This window comes from Trachemys scripta, chromosome 7 (assembly GCF_013100865.1).
Source record: "Trachemys scripta elegans isolate TJP31775 chromosome 7, CAS_Tse_1.0, whole genome shotgun sequence".
Classification (NCBI taxonomy): Eukaryota; Metazoa; Chordata; order Testudines; family Emydidae; genus Trachemys; species Trachemys scripta.
Genome location: NC_048304.1, coordinates 45391544 through 45411301, shown reverse-complemented (window position 1 = coordinate 45411301; position 19758 = coordinate 45391544). Strand labels below are relative to the sequence as shown.

The 19758-nt window shown below is 47.1% G+C and overlaps 1 protein-coding gene across 2 annotated transcripts in view; it reads right to left on the bottom strand.

The window, feature by feature from the left end:
- Nucleotides 1–19758, bottom strand: part of LOC117880609 (high mobility group protein HMGI-C-like) — a 32757-nt gene that overhangs the window by 3689 nt on the left and 9310 nt on the right. For both annotated transcript variants that reach the window (XM_034776920.1, XM_034776921.1), the window contains exons 2-5: nt 16197–16429; nt 11653–11736; nt 9893–9940; nt 200–290 (exon numbers count right to left, since the gene is read on the bottom strand). In XM_034776920.1, the coding sequence (XP_034632811.1) occupies nt 200–290; nt 9893–9940; nt 11653–11736; nt 16197–16289 (316 nt within the window). In that variant the 5' untranslated portion in view covers nt 16290–16429. The remainder of the gene's footprint in view (nt 1–199; nt 291–9892; nt 9941–11652; nt 11737–16196; nt 16430–19758) is intronic.

Here is a 19758-nt window from a genome sequence, read left to right as displayed (position 1 = left end):
TGGTTTGCTAAGCCTACATGATGCAGTGTTCCTTGGAGGTCTCGCATTCAAGTACTGACACACCCAACACTGCTTAGTTTCTAAGATCCAGCAGAGTCCCAGTATTTGGTGTTATAGATGCTGGGATATATGCATGGTTTACTGTTAGGATGGTTGTATATTTTAACCCTGTGATAATTCTGTTTATCTAATCCCAAACCTCCTGTGGCAGGCGGTGAAATCGAATTCAGGTCACTGCTCTCTTGGAGATATCCTTCCTGGGTTTCTTTCTCCTGGACCAGTAGCTGAGGCTGTAAAGAAAAAAAAAAAACCACCAACAAACAACACAGAAATCATGTCAGAGAAGATAAAATACAAATCAACCCAACCAAACGAATTAGATCCAAACAAAAAAATCTTTAATTAGTGCCTTTTAAATGATTAGCTGTGCAGGAGTGAGGACAGGCCCATCTTCTCAGCCTGTGCCCGTGTTGGCTGTACGTGCGCATGTGCTCAATGTGTATTGTGTGTGGTGTCCGGATGTGTTCCTGTGGTGTATGCGTATGTGATGTGTGAGAGTGTGGCAATAGTTGTTGAAGGCGTTCAGTTATTACGGTATTTGTGAGGAAGGCAGCCCCGCAGCCTATGCAATGTTGGCTTAATGGGGAACACTCTCCCCTATGATGCAGGTGCACAAGACAGCAAATCCCAGTAAATCCCATAGCCTGCCTGTGGAATATCAGAAATAGAAATCGATTGCAGTCTATGAAATGAGAGGGTAGCCATTCAGCTCTACTCTCGTCTCATTTCTAGCCCATTTAACCCATTTGCAGATGGAAAATAAAGAGGATCTTATGTGCACTAGTGTGCTGGATATACAGAAAGTTTGATACTCATGTCAATTTGCCATAGGTCCTGAAACTATCAAAATAAACCCATTGGTCTACTATCCTCAGTGTGATATAAAAGCATCAAGGAGGAATAAAGGAGGGCATCACAATGGGACACAAGCCATTTGTCAGATTTCATCATCGGTATGCATAGATTCCAAGTCCAGAAGGGACCATTGTGATCATCTAGTCCAGGAGTGGGCAAACTTTTTGGCTTGAGGGCCACATCTGGGTATGGACATTGTATGGCGGGCCATGAATGCTCACGAAATTGGGGGTTGGGATGTGGGAGGGGGTGAGGGCTCTGCCTGGGAGTGTAGGCTATGGGATGGGGCCAGAAATGAGGAGTTCAGGGTGAGGGAGAGGGCTCGGGTTGGGGCGGGGGGTTGGGATGTGGGAGGGGGTGAGGGCTCTGGCTGGAGGTGCAGACTCTAGGGTAGGGCCAACGATGAGGGTTTGGGATCCAGGAGGGGGCTGCAGGCTGGGGGTGGAGCAGGGGGGTTCAGAGTACGGGAGGGGGCTCCAGGATGAGGCAGAGGGTTGGGGTCTGGGAGGGGGTATGGGCTCTGGGGTTCCAGGGTGGGGCCAGAAATGAGGGGTCAGGGTGCAGGAGGGGGCTCTGGGCTGGGGCAGGGAGTTGGGGGTCAGGGGAGGGGACTCTGGGCTGGGGCTGAGGAGTTTGGAGTGCAGGAGGGGGCTCCGGAATGGGGGAGGGGTTGGGATCTGGGGTGGGGGTGAGGGCTCCAGCTGGGAGTGCGGGCTCTGGGGTGGGGCTGGGGATGAGGGGTTTGGGGTGCAGGAAGGTGCTGGGATCAAGGGGTTCGGAGGGTGAGAGGGGGATCAGGGCTGGGGCAGGGGGTTGGGGCGTGGGAGAGGTCAGAGGTGCAGGCTCCAGGCGGCATTTACAGGACGCAGCGGTATGTCTCCCCTCTGGCTCCTATGCAGAGGCGTGGCCAGGCAGCTCTGCGCGCTGCCTGGTCTGTGGGTGCCACCCCCGCAGCTCCCATTGACAGGGAACCGTGGCCAATGGGAGTGGCAGAGCTGGTGCTTGTGGTGTGGGCAGTGTGCGGAGTCCCTGGCTGCCCCTATGCGTAGGAGCCTGAATGGGGACATGCTGCTGCTTCCGGGAGCTGCTTGGAGCCACAGCGCATGCAGAGGGGGAAAGCCCCAAATCCCACTCCCCGGCCGGAGCGCCAGAGCGGGGCAAGCCCCCGACCCTGCTCCCTGGTGGGAGCTTAAGAACTGGATTAAAAGGTCTGACAGGCTGGACGCAGCCCGCGGGCCGTACGTTGCCTACCCCTGATCTACTTTGACCTTCTGAACAACATAGGCCACAGAGCTCCCCCAAAATAATCCCTTTTGAACTAGAACATGTCCTCTTTTTTTTTTTTTTAAAGGCATCCAATCTTGATTTAAAAATTGCCAGTGATGGAGAATCCATCATGACATTTGGCACATTGTTCCAATTATCCTCACTTAAAAATGTATACCTTATTTCTAGCTTCAATTTCTCCATTGGATTATGTTATACCTTTGCCTGCTAGATTATAGAGCCCATTATCAAATATTTGTTCCCCATGTAGGTACATATGGAGTGATAACATTCTCTTATGAATTGGTTGACTTGCACCTGTGCTCTAATTTCCTCCCTTGCTGGTTCTTCTGTGCACCATGGTACTCTAACTACTAAGGATGCTTCATGGAAAGAGGGCTCCTAGATACCACTATGTCAGGGGCTTAGGTCCAAACATCAGGCTAACTCCAGCTCCTGGAGTCCTATTAGTGTTTTACAGGTGTATGTTAAACACCAAAAGACGTGTTTTACCCATCTGGGCTGTAATTTAATCCGTTTTCATAAGCTAAGGAAGATTTGGGCCAGAACAGTACGTGGAAAGGTGACTTCCAAGGAAGAAACAGGAGATGGAGGAAGTAGTATTGGTGGCTCAGTAAGGATTTCTGTCAATACTAAGCCAGTGGCCCCGTCTGGCACCAGGGAGAGCTGTGCTGCAGGTTAAGATGTAAAACTGAGGTCCTGGCCAATTGTGGTCATTAAACATCCCATGGCATTTTTTTCAAGAGCAGTGGTGTAAGCCACAAATTCCATCTTGGGAAATTATATTTTACCTCCCTGGATTGCCCTTGTAGTTTCATATGCATAAAATGTCTTTCATTTTCTCCTCTCCTAAAACTCTTGTGTAATGTTGCTGTGTTCTGTTAAATACCTGCTCTATTCCACCCAACCTCATCCTAGGCATTGAATGAGACAGGGGTCCTGTAGAAAAAAAGAGTATGGGACCATATAATTAAAGACTGTATCATAATGCATCAGCACAAAGGAATGAAATTATAGTTGCACAGGCATCCTTAATGCTGGCATTCCTAATTTTTGAGTGTTTGGCTTTGCAGCTTTAATGTTCTTATAACTAGAGCTGGTTAAAATCAGAATTTCTGTCCTATGGAAATGGCGATATTGTGAAATTTGGTTTTGGTCTGAATTGAGACGGAAAAGTGAAATATCAATATTTTTCACAGAACAATAAGTGCAAAAAACCAAAAAAAGGTTGATTCAAAACCTTTCATTTCAACATTGCTGAATCAAACTCTTTCATTCTGGTTTGTTGAGCCCATTGAAATGTTTTGTTTGAGGCTGGTTCAACATTAATTAGTGCCTGCATAAGCTGCTATGGTGTCTCATAGAAGTTTCAATTCAAGGTCCCCCTATTCTCCCCTGTGGGCTGGCGCTCCCTGGTTGGACCACATCTTCATGATGCAGATACATGGTTATGTTAACTCCCATGATGCATCACATGATTTCAACCAGAGAGGAGACCATGGTGCATAATGGGAGATGCAGTCTAGTCAGGGAGTCTGGCCCATAGAGAAGAACACGGGCAGGAAGCACCTGAACTACCATCTCCCATGAGGCACTGCATTAGCTCAGATGGACACAGACTAACGTCAAACTGCTCTGAAACAAAACTTCTTGATTCAATTTGATCTGAAAATGTTCTAATTTGGGTCAACCCAACCCAAAATGATCTACTTTGTTTAGATTTTTCTGATGGGAAATAAAAAAAATTTCCTGTGGGAAAAAATTTAATGTTATGAAAACAATTTCCAGTGAAAAAACATTGATGGAAAATTCCCAACCAGTTCTACTTTTTAATGTAGTTTTTTGGGATGTAATATATAAAAATGTGACAGGATGTTTTAGCTGTGAAAGGACAGTGCAAGGTTATGCCCCATAGGACAATTCTTATTTTACTTGGTTTTGTGTTCAAGAACCCTCGGTAACTGTATTTGGATACTCACTGCCTTTTCATGCCTTTTCTGTCTGTCTGAGGTAGTTAGTTATATGGTCCTCATTAACATAGTATCTTAGTGTCTCACAATCTTTGATATATTTATCCTCATAACACCCCTGGAAGGCAGGGCAGGGCTGTTATCCCCATTGTATAGATAGGGAAACTGAGGCACAGAGAGACAGACTGATTACCCAAAGTCATACAGGAAGTTTGTGGCAGAGCAGAGAAATCAAGCCCCAGACTAGTACCCTAACTGCTGGACAATACTTCCTCTGCTGGAACAGCCTTTTCTGCCTAGCTCAATTATTTCATGTTTGGAGAATCTCTTAGTCCTTCTCTCTCAGTTCTTCCTACTCCTCCTCACCTCACTTCCTCTTTAGAGCCTCAGGGAGGTATCTGCATGCCTTTAAACTCATGCTTGGCTGCTCCCCCCCTCCACACATTGCACTTCAAATGCCACCTGGGGTGATCCTGGTCTCTACCCATGTCAGGCACACTGAACAGTTGCGAAGTGGGCTGAAAGTCATGGCTGAGCCAGTCTTCTTCCTACATGTTAGTGTCAGTTTAACCACAGGGCAGACTGTGCCAGCAGGTGTTTGACAGCTGGTTAGTGCTCTGAATCTAGCACAACATTTCTCTCCCCCCAGTCATGCTCTTTAGGGAGCCTCAGCTTTCTGTATATTTACTTGCTTAGATTTCTGCAGCTCTATAATAATAATGCACCCAACCTAGGCTTTCCAACTGCTACTGAACTCATTGTTCAGATAAACAGAGGCATCACTGCCACGATGACAATGTTTCATGCACTCATCCCAACAGAGACCCCACCAGAGCTCCGCTCACACAAGTATCCGGCCTCACCCATCTCCTTACTGGCCTGGGAGAAAAGATGGGTCTTGCGGTAATAACTAGAGATGAACAAACTCAGATTATTACAGACCATTGGGTAAATTTATCAGGAGTATAAACCAACCACCACTGCCAACTCTCATTGAGGATTGGCAGCTTCTTCCTTTGCATACACCTACTGTAGCTTAATGGTAACACAATTCACTGGCATAGGACACATCTGTCTATCCCCCTTGACTGAGATGGGTGACTGAGACCCCTTTTGCCCCCTATACCTCTTAGAAGTTCAAGTTTGCTGCCTCCAAGGCCAGACTGCTTGGAACACCCATATGACAGCAGATCTCCTTAAAACTACAAGTGGTGAGAATAAAAACAGAGAAAATGGAATTTAAGCAAAAGAAGTGTTTTGCTTAACAACCCTCAATTTACACTTCTCATAAGCTGAACTAGCTGCTGCTTTCTCAGCTCAGTTACAGAGAAGAAAAGGCACTCCCATGTGTTTGAAGAGCAATTATCTTCTCTGGCCTCCCCTGTCATGCTGGACCCAGAAAGAGAATTTCCCACCACCCTGTTTATCAAGTACCCTGAGGTCATCTTCTCTCCTCCCCCACCCCAAACCATTTTTTTTCTGCCAACCTCCCCAGCCAGGTTAACCCTCAGGGGAATCTCTCTCTTCCCAAGCTTCAAGTTCAGCAGCTCACAGATCATTCTGAAGTTCCTACCTGACCGTGTTTGTACAGCACCTAGCAAAAGGGGAACCAGGTCCATGACTAGGACTCTTAAGCACTACAATAATCACCTCTCACCCGCCCCCCAGACCTTTCATCTGTCCCAGAAGGACTGTGGATGTACTCCTCAGCTAATCTGCTTCCCATGTACCGAGTTTTGGGATTCCGATCCATGAGTCACACTTTCAACTCCTGAGTGCACAGCATATAAAACTGTCCCATTCCCATCAGCCCAAAGGCCTCTTCTGTTGTGAAGTCTCCTCTAAGCTGAGTAGCAACTTCGGAATAACCCTTAATACACTGCTTCCAAGCTCCCTGAAATTTCTTTCTGTATGAATCACAGGTCTCTTCAAATTTCTGCAGCAAAGTGATTTTAAACTCGTCATTCAAACACTCTTCACTGGCCATTGAGATCATGCTGTTAATATTAACCATTCGGTAAGGGGGCTAGAAACTGCATCTTATCCACAGCAGCTACCCAGTTCCGTGTGCGCCTCCATTCACAAGCCTTTAGAAAACATAGATGGTACCACCTTCTTTATGTATAGGACACAGTTCAAGAGCTACATTGCCTGTGGAATAAGATGGGTGATTTCTATCTCCACTTACCCAATACCTTAGCCTCTGGCTGTGCAACCACTTAGTGCCCACTTCATGATAATGCTGTCTGTCATGCTCTCCATTCTTATGTTGGCATTTTAATTCCTACTCAACATATTATCTTTCCTGCAGCTGCAGTCTCTTTGTCTCCAGCTGGTGTTTCTTCCACTCCCAGACCCATTTGCCCTGGGCACTCTGCCCAGGCGATGCTCTGCGGTTCTTCCTGTCACTGCAGACATTCCATTCATCCTCCAAGCTCCACACTGAGGTCTCATCCTCCACCTTGGATTCTCCAGCTTCTCCTGGTCTGCTGTGGCCCTGGTCTCCCTCAACTTCCTCAGGCCCTGACTGGCTCCTGGCACTGGCTGTGCCTGGTTCCTCCCTTGCTAGGTTTCTCCATTCTCTGCAGTTCTTGAGCCCCCATTTGGCTGCATGTGACCACACTGGTCATGATCCCATGAATACAACACTTGTTTTTGTTGATTGTTAAAGTTGCTAAAGTAGTTTTCTTTCCCCACACAGCTCTATTGCTACTCCTCCTTTAACATCTCATAGCTCACCTCCTCCTTCTGCCTTTTCTTAATCTTAACCCAAAAAGAAAATAAGTATAGAACAGATTTTCTCCTCTATAATTCTTGTTTTTCCAACGGTTGCTTATGAGTTTTCACCACAGCCAGACCCAATATGCTGCTAGCACTGCAAACCAAACACCACCACCAACTCCCATCTCCTAGGACGGTCCTTCAGCCACACCCCTTGTGTTTGCCTACCATAGCCTGATGGCCACACTACTCACTGGGATAGGACAACTTTGTCCATGGCCCTTGACCAAGACTGGGAGGAGAGCATAAGCTCCAGAACTCCTTTCGCCTTCTGTACTCTCCTTAGAGATTGTTCCCTTCAAGGCCGGACTGCTTAAAAATCCCATGCAACAGTGGATTTCCTTAGAATTAGAGGCATTGAAAGTAGAAAGAGAGAAGATGGAATTAAAACAGAAGAGGTGTTTAGAGTATCGTCTCTGGATTTACACTTCTCACAGGCTGAACTAGATGTGGCCTTTTCTCAGCTGGATGCCAGAGAAGAAAAGGCCATTTGATATGTAAATAGCATTTCTCTTCTCTGGCCTTCCCTGTGGGAGTTTCAATCCTGAGCTGTGTCCAGAGGACATTCCCCCCTCACCAACTGTTTGTCAAGTGCTCGCTCCTCCTAGGAGTACTGTATTAGGGGATCTCACCATGCAACCCCTCCAAGCCGTGGCACTTCCCCCATGGGAACTCTCTCCCTCCAAGCTTCAAGTGCAGCCCTTCATTGGTTGCTCTGAGAGAAGCCAATGAACCTATCTGGCTGATAGGTTTATCATGGGTCTATCCATTGTTCTGGGGATAGGTATCAGAGCATGACTTCAGTCTGGCTTGGGTGGAGGTTTTTAATCCTATTCTCCCCTCCGTATTTATCTTCCTAGGTTATAAATATATATTATTGATGAATCAGATCATCTGTCACAGGAAGGATCTCAACTTGGACCAGTCTGGTCAAAGCCATCAGAAGGCTTGGGAGTGGGAAGCTTGCAGAACTGATTTAACGCGGCATTAGTTTCTGACACAAGTTCCCACTCATGCCTGTGGGTTCCCCGAGCTCCAACTCCCATCTCCCACAGCCTTCTTGCTTAAGGGAGGAATTCCATGGGCATCATCTTCTGAGTTCATAGATTTTAAGGCCGGAAGGATGCACTGTGATCATAGAGTCCAGTGATCTCCAAACTTTTTACGCCCAAGATCACTTTTTCAATTTAAGGGCAACTCAGGATCTACTCCGCCCCTTCCCTGAGGCCCCACCCCTTCTCCAAAGCCCCACCCCACTCACTCCATCCCCCTCCTCTCCATCACTTGATCTTCCCCACCCTCACTTTCACCGGGCTGGGGTAGAGATTTGGTGTTTGGGAGGGGTTGCACACTCTGGGCTGGGGCCTAGGGATTTGCAGTGTGGGAGAGGGGTCTGGGCTGAACCTGGAGCAGGGGGTTGGGGTACTGGAGGGGATGAGAAGTGCAAGCTCTGGGAGGGAATTTGGGTGCAGGAGGGGGCTCTGGGTTGGGGCAGAGTGTTGAGGTGCAGGAGAGGGTACAGGCTGCTGGCTCTGAGAGGGGGGTCAGGGCTGGGGCAGGGGGTTGGGATATAGGAAGGAGTATGGGGTGCTGGATCTGGGAGGGGATCAGGTATGGGGCAGAGTGTTGGGGTGCAGGAGGGGGTTTGGGGTGCTTCCTCTGGGAGAGGGCTCAGGGATGGGGGTTGGGGTGTGGCCTCCTGCTGGGCAGCACTTACCTCTGGTGACTCCCAGTCGGTGGCGGGTGCAGCAAGGCTAAGGCTGGCTCCCTGCCTACCCCGGCCCCACACTGTTCCTGGAAGGGGCCAACATGCCCCTGTGGCCCCTGGGGTGGGGTGGGGGGCGGGGAGCATGTGGCTCAGAGCACTGCCCCTCTCTGCAAGAACCGCCCCTGCAGCTCCTATTGGCCACAGCTCCCCGTTCATGGCCAATGGGAGCTGCAGGGCCGGTGCTTGCAGGCAGGAGCAGCATGCGGAGGGAGACTTCTGCCTCACCACCCCCAGGGTCATGGGGTGCGCTGGCTGCTTCTGGGAGCAGTGTGGGCCCAGGGCAGGCAGAGAGCCTGTCTTAGCAGCAGCCACACTGTGCTGCTCAAGATCGCGATCGACTGGGAGGTGCTCTAGGATTGACCAGTCGATCACGATCGACCAGTCTAGTCTGACCTCCTGCATAACAGATTACAGAATTTCACTCACAGATTCCGGCAACTAGCCCATATCTTGTGGTTGAGCTAGATCATTCTCTTTAGAAAGACACCTTATCTTTACTTAAAGACTTAAAGTGACAGAGAATCCACCATATTCCTTGGTAAATTGTTCCAACAGCTAATTACCCTCTCTGTTAAAAAGACACACCTTCGGGCTAGAAATAAGGCATCTAACTTCATCTTCCAGCCCTTGGATCTCTTTATGTCTTTGTCTGCTAGATTAATGAACCCTCTGCTATCAGAGTTCTAGGTTTCTCACTCCAGTGACCTTCTCTTTTCCTTGAATTCTAAAATTCCCCTTTTGAAATGAACCTGAGATCTAGGAATCCCTCTTACTCCATCAGAATTCCCAAGGAAAGCACCGCTCTTGCAGAGAAGCTCAGGAATCTTTGCTTTTGAAGTGTTGGAAATAGGGAGTGGAAGAGAGTTGCTTCCTGCATTAAGTGTAACATATTGCCAGAGGTTCTTGGATAAGAGAGTGTTTTTGCAGAATGTTCAACGCTGGGGTGGGCGGGGAGGGAGGAAGGAGGAAGAATCTTGCTCTCCTATCTGGCCAGATCAGTGCTCAAGACCCAAAGAAGGTTGCATCCAGGCCTCCTAGGCTGAAAGAGCATCAGCACAGCTAATGATCTTGAGAAGAGGAGCAGACCAGAAAGATGGGGGATCCTCTGGGCTTTGAGAGAAGGAACTCAAGGAGAGGGAACAAAAGACGATTTTGATGTCATTGTACTTACCCACTTTCGGGGTCTCCCTCTTGGTCTTTTCTCAGCTGAAGATTCTACCTTTAATTAAAACAAAAGACATGATCTAGTCCTCTTTCATAACTTATTGCACTTGTGATCAACACACTAAAGCCATGTCCGCATTACAGTGGCACAGCTACAACATTGTAGTGCCATGGTGTAGATGCTTCCTACAGCAATGGAAAGGGTTTTTCCATGACTGTAGGAACCCCACCTCCCCAAGTGATGGTAGTTGGGTCGACAGAAGCATTCTTCAATTGATCTAGTTGCATCTCCACCATGCGTTAGATCAGTATGAGTACGGCACTTGGGGGGGGGGGGAAGGGTGAATTTTTCATAGTGACAGGGCTCAGATATGTGGATTTTTTAACACTCCATAACACTGTATCTATGTTGCCCTAACTTTTAAGTGTAGGCCAGGCCTAAACTTGGTCGGGGTGGCTTCATTGTGACTGTGGATTATGATTAAGAGTATAACAACTAGGAGGAGGCGGCGGGGTCTTAGGAGGAAGAGGAGTAGGGAAAGAGTGGAGAGGCAGAGGAAGAAGAGGAGGATGCTGGCCAGGCATCAGAGAGGAGGAGGACAAGCAGATGTGGATTAGGAGCAGACAAACTAGGATTAAGACTAGGACACCGAGAAGGAGGAGCTCTATGGGAAGGAGAACTTGGGAGATGACTAAACAGATGAAGCAGAAGACTGAGGCAGCCTAGAGGAGGATATCAACCAGGCAGAATTGGAGGATGTCAGAGGAGGAGTAGGCAAATTAGGATGAAAACAAAAACAACTAGGAGGAGGAGGAACCAGGAGGTGGAGATTTAGGAGAAATACTGGGCAGAGGAAGCAGAGGTAGTGGACTGAGGAAAGGAGGAACATGATTAGGAGGCAGAGAGTGCCAGATGAGGACTATGTGATGATGGTGGAGGAGAAGCACTAGGAGGAGGAAAGATACAGTGGAAGAGGAGGAGAAGGATGAGGTGGAGGACCAACCACTAGGAGGAGTAGGGTGAGGAGGAGGAGGACTATGGCTAGGAGGACAATTAGGATGAGGAGGAACATGATGCTGAGGCTGATGATGACTAGGACGATGGGCAGGATAAAGAAGAGAAGGAGGCAGTCCTTTAGGTGCTGTTGTGAAAAGACTTAGGATGACTACAAAGAGGACTAGGCAGGGCTGATAATGAGGGAGAAGAATGAAGGCGACTAGGCAGCAGCAGATGATAGAGGACAATCAGTGGTGGCAGACAGAGGACAGAGGGTGATGATCAGGGGTGGCACCAGGGTTTTTGCTGCCCTAGGCGGCAGCGCTCCTCCTCAGAGCATTCGGTGGCGGGGGTCCTTCCGCTCCATGTCTTCGGGGCGCTTTGGCGGCGGGTCCCGGAGCGAGTGAAGGACCCGCTGCCGAAGCGCCCCAAAGACGTGGAGCGGAAGGCCCCCCGCCACCAAATTGCAGCTGAGGATGGCAAAATGCTGCCCCCCAAATCCTGCCGCCCTAGGCGACTGCCTAGGGTCGCCTAGTGGAAGCGCCGGCCCTGGTGATGATGTAATGGTAACAGTGGGAGAGGAGTGTAAAGTTTGTCAGAGCTTAAAGACTTAAACAAAAATTTAAAAAGAGACGACACAAACTGCCTGTCTTTTAATGAAAGAGGGCATCTCTCGTGCTCCCCCAGCAAAAGCCTGGAGGAGAGGAGGGTTTGCTTGCCAGTGAGCTCGGCATCTTCCCATAAGCTGAGCATGTGCCATGGTCTCTTACCGTCTGCCCACCACTGGCACTCAGTTTTTTGCTTCCTTTTGGCCTTCCTCGTGGTTTCTTTAGGGGCAAAGGTCCCAGAAGCTCCTGCTTGAACAAAAAGAGGGTAACCGTTACTCTGACACTCTGAACACCTAGCAGTCAAATGATAACTTCCAAGTATGTAGCCCAGTGTATTTTCTGCTGTGGCCTGTGGACCAAGAGTGGCACCCAACACACTTGCTAGTCACATGACACTGGCTCTGCTCCTTGTTTCTGGTGGCTAAACTGCATTAGAAGACAGCTAAAGTACATTTGCAGAACATACAATATCCAAAGAGGAAGGAGGGTCCAGTGATGAGGGTGTTAGCCTAGGACCTGACCACAGGGGTTCAATTCCCTGCTCTACCACTGGCCTTGGGCAAGACACAGTCTCTCTGTGCCCCAGTTCCCCAACCTACCTCACATGGTGGTTGTGAGGCGCTCCGATACTACAGCAATGGGAGTCAGAGACATTCCCAAGATTCCCAAGAGACATTCCCTCTACCCCAATATAACGCGACCCGATATAACACAAATTCGGATATAACGCAGTAAAGCAGTGCTCCAGGGGGGCAGGGCTGTGCACTCCAATGGATCAAAGCAAGTTTGATATAACGCGGTTTCACCAAAATGCAGTAAGATTTTTTGGCTCCTGAGGACAGCGTTATATCGGGGTAGAGATGTACATACTTTCCTGTGCTAATAATTGCTAAAGGGATGTTATGCCCCTGGGAATAGTAGGTGTCCATTGTGGCCCCCCACTGTGAAAACATGATAGAACTCCTGATGTAACCCCTAAAGGTTCCTAGGAAAGTATACAGATTATACCGGCTGCAAGGGATCACACATTCTAGAGCCAAAATGCAGCCGCTGCTGGGTATGGAATACGGCAGCACTACAGAACAGTGCAGGATAGCAAGCAAAGAACACCTGCTCCAATTTAATCTGCCGAGGGAGTTCAGGAAGTAATTACCTGAACTGGAATTTTGCCAACACACCAGGGTTAACACATCAACTCTTGCTGAAAGTACCAAAGGACCACAAGTGGTTAGGAAGCCCTTGATTTTATGTCACCTCTGAAAGACAGCACATCTAAGCAGCACAGTGCCACCTATTCAGTGCTGACTCAGAAGGAATCTTGCTTTCACTGGATCAGTACCCACAGGAGAATAAAGCTTTATAGAAGCATAGAAAAGGAAGAAGGAAGAAAAAGTATTTGGTGGCATAAAGCAAACCTATATGAATTGGCACATGCACAGTGGCTCACATTCTGTGGGTTCCTTATTTAAACTCTGATGGAAAAAAGTAAAAACAAGCAGAGTTCTTTTGTTTTAAGTTTGTAAATGAGGAGAGTGAGAGATGTGTTATGTTGAAAGCCCTGGAGGCAGAAGTCCTCTGTTTATCCTTAGGACAGAAGCTGTACAAGCTCTCTCTTCCCCTCCCTACTAACATGCCTTGGTCCTGCCCTGAAAGGCTGACCTCTATGGAGAGAAAGCAGTTCAGCTATGTGATACATGATGATGTTATGGTCCACTAAGAAATGGATTTAGGCTTCAGACTCATTTCACACAAGCTACCAAACAGCCACTAGGTGCTACTGGCTTTCCATCACTCCTGACCTGATCTCAGTTGGAACCGCCATGACCAAGAAATGAAAGGATCTATACACATCTCATTCTGAGTCTTCTAGGAGCCACCCACCTACAGAGATAGCTATAGGGAATTCACAATGTGTCAACTCAGTCATCAATTTAAAACAATCCTTTTCAATAATTTCACTGTTTGTGTATGTGAAACTGAAGTCCTGCCCCTGTGGCCTGGCTCACTAACATCTCTCTCCAGAATTCACCCTGTGTATGAAATTTACAAAAATATCAGATGTTTGCCTTTCTGACCTATTGTTGGATTCCTAGTCTTAAAAAAAAAGTCTCATTCATGCCTAAGTATAATATCAGTTTGTATACAGGGCTCACAAATGAGGGATGATAAGTTTATCCAGCAACGACGAAGACTTTTTCTTTTAAAAGGGGAAGAAAGGGGAAAAAGGAAAATAAATACAAGAGCTATCAGGAAAGTGACCAATAGGAAAGTGACACAAATAAAAACAATGAAGATGATATCAGAAGGCACGTGTTGATTACAGTTCCATGTTCTCAGTTGTCAATGTTCTGGAACCTTACTCACTATCTGAACATGCTGAGGGTCCTATTCTTAACTTGTGCACTCAAAGTGACTTTCAAATTCATAATGGTGCTGCACCAGATTTTACCTTTGATTTGTCCATTATACCTGAGACAATCCTATTTTTGGAGGGTTGCATGGATTAACATTTCTCTATATCTGCTTCATCAGGGTTATTCTGAGAGCACACTAGGAGCTTAGCAGAGTATACAGCTGGTGAGGTGGGGGAACAGGCTGCATATATGTAGACTTGGTAGAATTCTTTTTGTGTATGTAATTTTGATGACTATATCAATATTTATTTTTAAGCATTTTCATAGTTGTGGGAAATAATGGGGGGTCTGACCATAATTATTTAATGACCGTCAATGTTGAGATTCAAAAAGTTAAAGCTTTATAACTATTCAAACACAAATTGCATGGCAAACTAAACCAAGTTTATATAAATATATATAAATATCCTTAAGTCAAACACTAATAAGTTCTTGAGCAGCATTTTTCTTACTTTGCCTATCTGTAAATTTCAATGATCATTGATGGAAATATTTTTTCATTGATTTGTGTGTGTAGGGTGAAATCAACATTTACTGACATTTACCAATAAAAATCTAATCCTTCCAAGCCTACATATAGGTGTATGCATAGACAGAAGGATGCCTTAGCATATGTGGGTGTCACAGACTCACAGGACTCATGCTGTCTCTCGGCTCCATACAGTTCCTGGGAGGAACCCCCTTCCGTGTGACAACCCTTCTCAGGGGTCCACTCTCTCTCTAGGGGCTTAAGCCATAGGCCCCTCTGCCTCCTGGAACTGCACTTCTCTGAACCTTCAGCAACCTGTCTCTCACTGTGTGCCCCCTCTGGGAGTCCATTCACTCTGAACCCCCAGGGTCTCCACCTCCAGAGGGAATGATGCAACCCTGATCTCTAGACTGGAGTGACTCTCAGCCAGCATAAAACAGAAGGGTTTATTGAGCATCTGAACCCAGCACAGGAAACTCCCTGGGCCCTTGGGCCTAGCAACCCAACACAATACATCTAGGTCTCTTCTGCATCCAGGTGGGCTCTGGCTGCTCTCTCTCCCCGGTCCAGAAGCCCCCTCCTTCCAGCCAGTCATCCTATATCATCTCCTGCAACAGCTCTTCCCCTGTCCTTTGTCTTTGGTCCTAGGTAAACATATCACCTGGGCCCTCTCTTTCCGTCCTTTGTCCTCCCACTGGCCAGAACTGGCTGACTGCCAAGCTGGGGTGGGCCTCCTGGTCACCAGGTCACCAGTTGCTAGGGTCCCCCATATCTAGGCAATTGTCTGGGGTCCTGGCTGTTAGGTGAGGTCACACCTGGTCCTCTGTAACAACAAACTCCCTCTCCCACCACCTCGTTAAACACACAGCACACAGGGAAACTAAGACCCACACAGTATTCATGCAAAACAGTAAGAAAATCCTCCATTTCATCACAGTGGGTATGTCCGTGTGTTGCTTTGCACACGTTTCATTACATGGAGGTGCATATGCTGATGCATATATTTATTAATTTATCTGCATTCTATCTATATATTGGTGCATATATGAACACAAATACATGTATTTGGTTTTGTAGGCATATGAACGTGAGTACATTGTGTATCTATATAGGACAAAATTTTGTTCATTCCAGCTGTGATGCATGGAATGAGGAGTGAAAGAGCATATATCCTCTTCCTTCCACCCCCAAATCACCCACAAAAGCAAAACAGTAGTAGAGCTTGGGGAATAACTGATTTTTCAGTTCAGTGGATGAACCAAAAAAATCGACCCTGAAATTTGTTTTGGGTCAAATAAATATTGTGTTCCATCTGAAACGAAACACATCATTTCATTTTCAAGTGTTTTTCACTCTTGTGTGTGATTTTTTAGTAAAGATAGCTGAATTTTGAAACAAAGTGTCAAAATATTTTGTGTAAACTTTTTTTAAAAACAAAACATTTCAATTTGTCTGGAAGTTCCTTCCCTTTTTCTGCCGCCAAAACGATTCACCATATTCAACCTGATTTGCAAACAATTTCGGTCGACCCCAATTTGCATTGTTCAGCGAATAAACTATTCACCAAAAAAATTGCACCCAGCTCTATTCCCCAGCACTCTTGAGTGCTAGAATAGGGCAGTGATTAACTCTCCTGATGAGGCTCCATGGCCCAGGTGGGTGTGGGCTGCCAATTTAGAGACATGGTTGAGACAACTAGGTACTTGCCATTGGTGGCAGATAACACGTAGTGTACCATGCTGTCCCTTTCTTGAGCAGCATGGTACTTATTAGTCTAACCACACAGCATTCTCCATTGTCTTCTTAAGGCCTTGGGCACTCACCTGTGGCTGCTTCTTTGGTCTTCCCCTCTTCCTCTTTGGTGGCTCAGGCAGAGGGGATGAGTCAGGGTCCATTTGCTTCTCATTGCTGCTCATGGTGCCCCTTGCCACGTCTTCCAGATGATGGCCTGACAGGCTATTTTTCCATGGGCAACTGATGCAATGGGAATGAAAATCGCACCTCCTTGCTCTCTTTCTCTTCTGTTGCAAGCAGACCCCGTCTTCACCTGCAGGGACTGAAGTGAAGATAGAGTCAGGCACAACAGCATGTCATCATGCTTGCTCATGAGGAGGTTCTGAGGACCCAGCTGCCTTCTAGAAGCACAAGAACATTTTGTGAGCAGTTATTTGTTCTCCCCACCCTCTACTCTAACATGAAAGCCTTGCGCTGCTATTTATTTTTAGGAGGTGAATGCGGTGCTGGTGTTAGCCCTTAAGGCAGAAGTTCTCTAATTATTCATGCAATGGGTATCATATGGACAGCGACAGCAGAGGGGTAGACTCAGCCCAGGGACTGTAGAACATTTAGCTCCTTTGGATGACAGGTGCTGTATCAGCATTACTGTTTCCAGTAGGATGGGGTAGCCTTTGAAGGACACAGCAAGGATGTACAACCCACGGCCAGGTCTCTCTCTGGTGGGTTTTCATTTCAACACATTATTTTTTTTGGCTCCTGTATAACTACTTTAGACAAACTAACATTGAGGGAAAGATGTCAGAATAGCAGAACTGTTTAATGTCTACTCCATCCCTTCCCATCTGCTCCTTCTCTCCCCAAGTCCCATTGAGAGCCCTCTGTGGTTGGAATCAGCTCTGGTCTTAGGACGTATATGGTTCCAAGAAGTAATTCAGGCCATGAGCTGTTGAGAGCACAGAGGGGGACCAGTTATTTTTATTGCTCATGCTTGGTCTCCTCCAGTGCTGTTGCCAGAGAGAAGAAGGAAGTCAGACAGTGAAGCTCCTCACCCTCTGACCCCAGTGCTGGTGATGGGAGATTGGGTCAATGGACCTTCTCCCTGGGTTCTGTTGTCAGAAGAGGGTGGTGGAAGTGGAATAAATCTTGCCTTGAGTTGAGGCAGATAGGTGAAGCCCCCAGCAGTTACTTGTGCTGGTTATGTGTCAGACCATCCCTGGTGGAGGACTGAGCAGCCAGTGCCTGCCTGGTTCTCAGCACAGGTTCCAGTTTGCTGCTCTGCCTGGGAAGGACGCTTACTGTACTTGCTATCTGACCTGTCAGATCTCTGCTCTTCATTTCTTACTGCACTGAATACAGAAAGCATCTCGAAGACTATGCTAAGCCTAGCGAACTGAGCCCTGCTGGAGTGACTAGGCAGATGGAGATTGCAGCCTCAACTGAATCCCCTTTGGGCAGTAATTCTGATCACAAAATAAATAGTCAACAATAGCATAGCCGGGGAACCAAAACCATTCTCTGCTCAGGAATCACAGCACTGAATATGCATCGACAATGTGTCTCTCTTCCCCCTACATAGAGCGCTTAGCTCTTTCTCCTCTTCTTGCCAGTCTCAAGACTCCTAGTCCATTTAATCTCTCCTCCTGTGAAGCTCCATCCCTGCCTCAACCAAGGATCATTGTTATTGCCCTTTTCAGGGCCAACTTCTTTCTCCCTTTCCTGAATGAGGGATTGGAATGGTGAGTGCTCACCACCAGTGTGCTCCCTTGCATCAGGGTGTGATGTTGCAGGGGTTTTCGTCTCCAGAATGCCCATCGGGTTGTCTGTCTTTGCACACCACTCAGCTCTCCAGCTGAGAACAGGCTAGTCCAAACCCCTTTGGAGGTAACACCCCTGTGCTCAACCCTTGCCTGGGGTTCCACTGCCTTCCCCAGCTCTGGTATCCCACACTGTTCCACCCCACCTTTGTCTTCCTGAGGGCTCTATCTGCCAACAGCCTCTGGTGCTTCATCCCTTCACAGGAGCAAGCCAGCCCACTGCTTCTCCCTGAGTCTGAACACTCTCAACTTATTTATAAGGCCAAGGTATCTGCTAGCACTTGATCTGTCTTTAAGTCCTGCTCCTTCTGGCTGACAAGTAGCTATCTAACCACCACCCAGGTGGAGTGAATGTTCCTAAGTGACCTTTAACCTTTTCTCACCCACAATGGGGTTCCCCTCATCACAGGGGTAACATTTTTGAAAGAATGCCCCTAAGTCACTTAGGTGAATCCCATTTTCAAAAGTGATGTAGGTACTTAGGAGCCGATGTCCCACTGACTTTCAATGAGATTTAGGCTGCTGAATGCTTGAATCATTATAGAAGATTTTACCTGAGGTGACTAAAGCGGAACATGGTATCCCAGGTGATGGTGCACTGTCGATTTATAGAATAGCATAAGATTTTCTGTATTGTTCTAAAATAATGCCTAGAGGGAATACGCTGGATCCAGTTCCTGTTCACACCTGAACGGCAGTGTTTGTTAAATTCTACCCAGCTGCACCTTTGGAAACTGGGTTGCACAGGTGTCCCGGAGGGCCTAGTTTTTCCCTCAGTTTCTTGTGGCTTTGAGACTTCTAGAATAGGGGTGAAGAGTGGGTTGTGGAGGCTGCTTGTGGCATACATAGAAGAGAAGATGAGTAAGCAGGTAGAATGTACATGACTATAGCGTGTAAATGTGAAGTGCATGACAAGACGTTAGTGAAGCCAGCTTGCTGAGTAAAGCAGTGGTGAAGAAACTGTGGTCGTGCAGGTAGCCCGTGGGGAATGGGTACCTAATGTATTTGCAGAAATGCTACTTAGACAATTAAAACAATTTAGTTTCGATGGACATTTTTGGACAACCTCTAATGCAGAAGGAGAGTATTACTGATGGGGCGTGGCTGACATTGCCAATGAAATAATTATAATTCCTAGCCTTTATATTGCTCTTTTCATCAGTAGCTCTCAACGGGCTTTACAAAGGAGATCAGTGTCATTATCTGCATTTCACAGATGGGCAAACTTAGGCCCAGAGCAGTGAAATGATTTGCCCAAGGTCACCTAGTAGGCCATTGGCTGGCCAGACTGGGAATACAATGTAAAGGATGTGTTTGGAGGGGGAGTGTGCAGGGAAAGGGGGCAGAATTAAGGTTGTTATGGTACCTTAATTCTGCACTTCCATATTTTTAATTGTTTGGATTTTATTTTTAAATTGTGCCGGCTTAACTTAGAATTTTGTGACTTTCCAACATTTGTTTATTGTAAAACTACAATGACCTAATAGGATTTTATCTTACGTATTGATATGATCTTTCAACCTTAATCCTAGCTCAACCAAGCTTTTGCATGGGGAATTTCCATCCCCCTCTGCCACAGCCTGCTCTATATTTGTATGGATTGATCTGACACACCTCGGGGTTGCAATCAGAACTTTGAGTCTAATGAAGGTAGTAGTGAGTGCTGGATCCAACAAAGGACTTGACAAACCCCTGAAACTGGAGCTCTGGGTCTAGTGCTGGATCTGTCAATGAAACTTACAAATCCCTCCAGCTTTCCCTCTGAGTTCTAGCAAACGTCCCAGGGGATGTGTGCATGCAGGGAAACTATCCCCCCTGATTGTAGCCTTTCCCA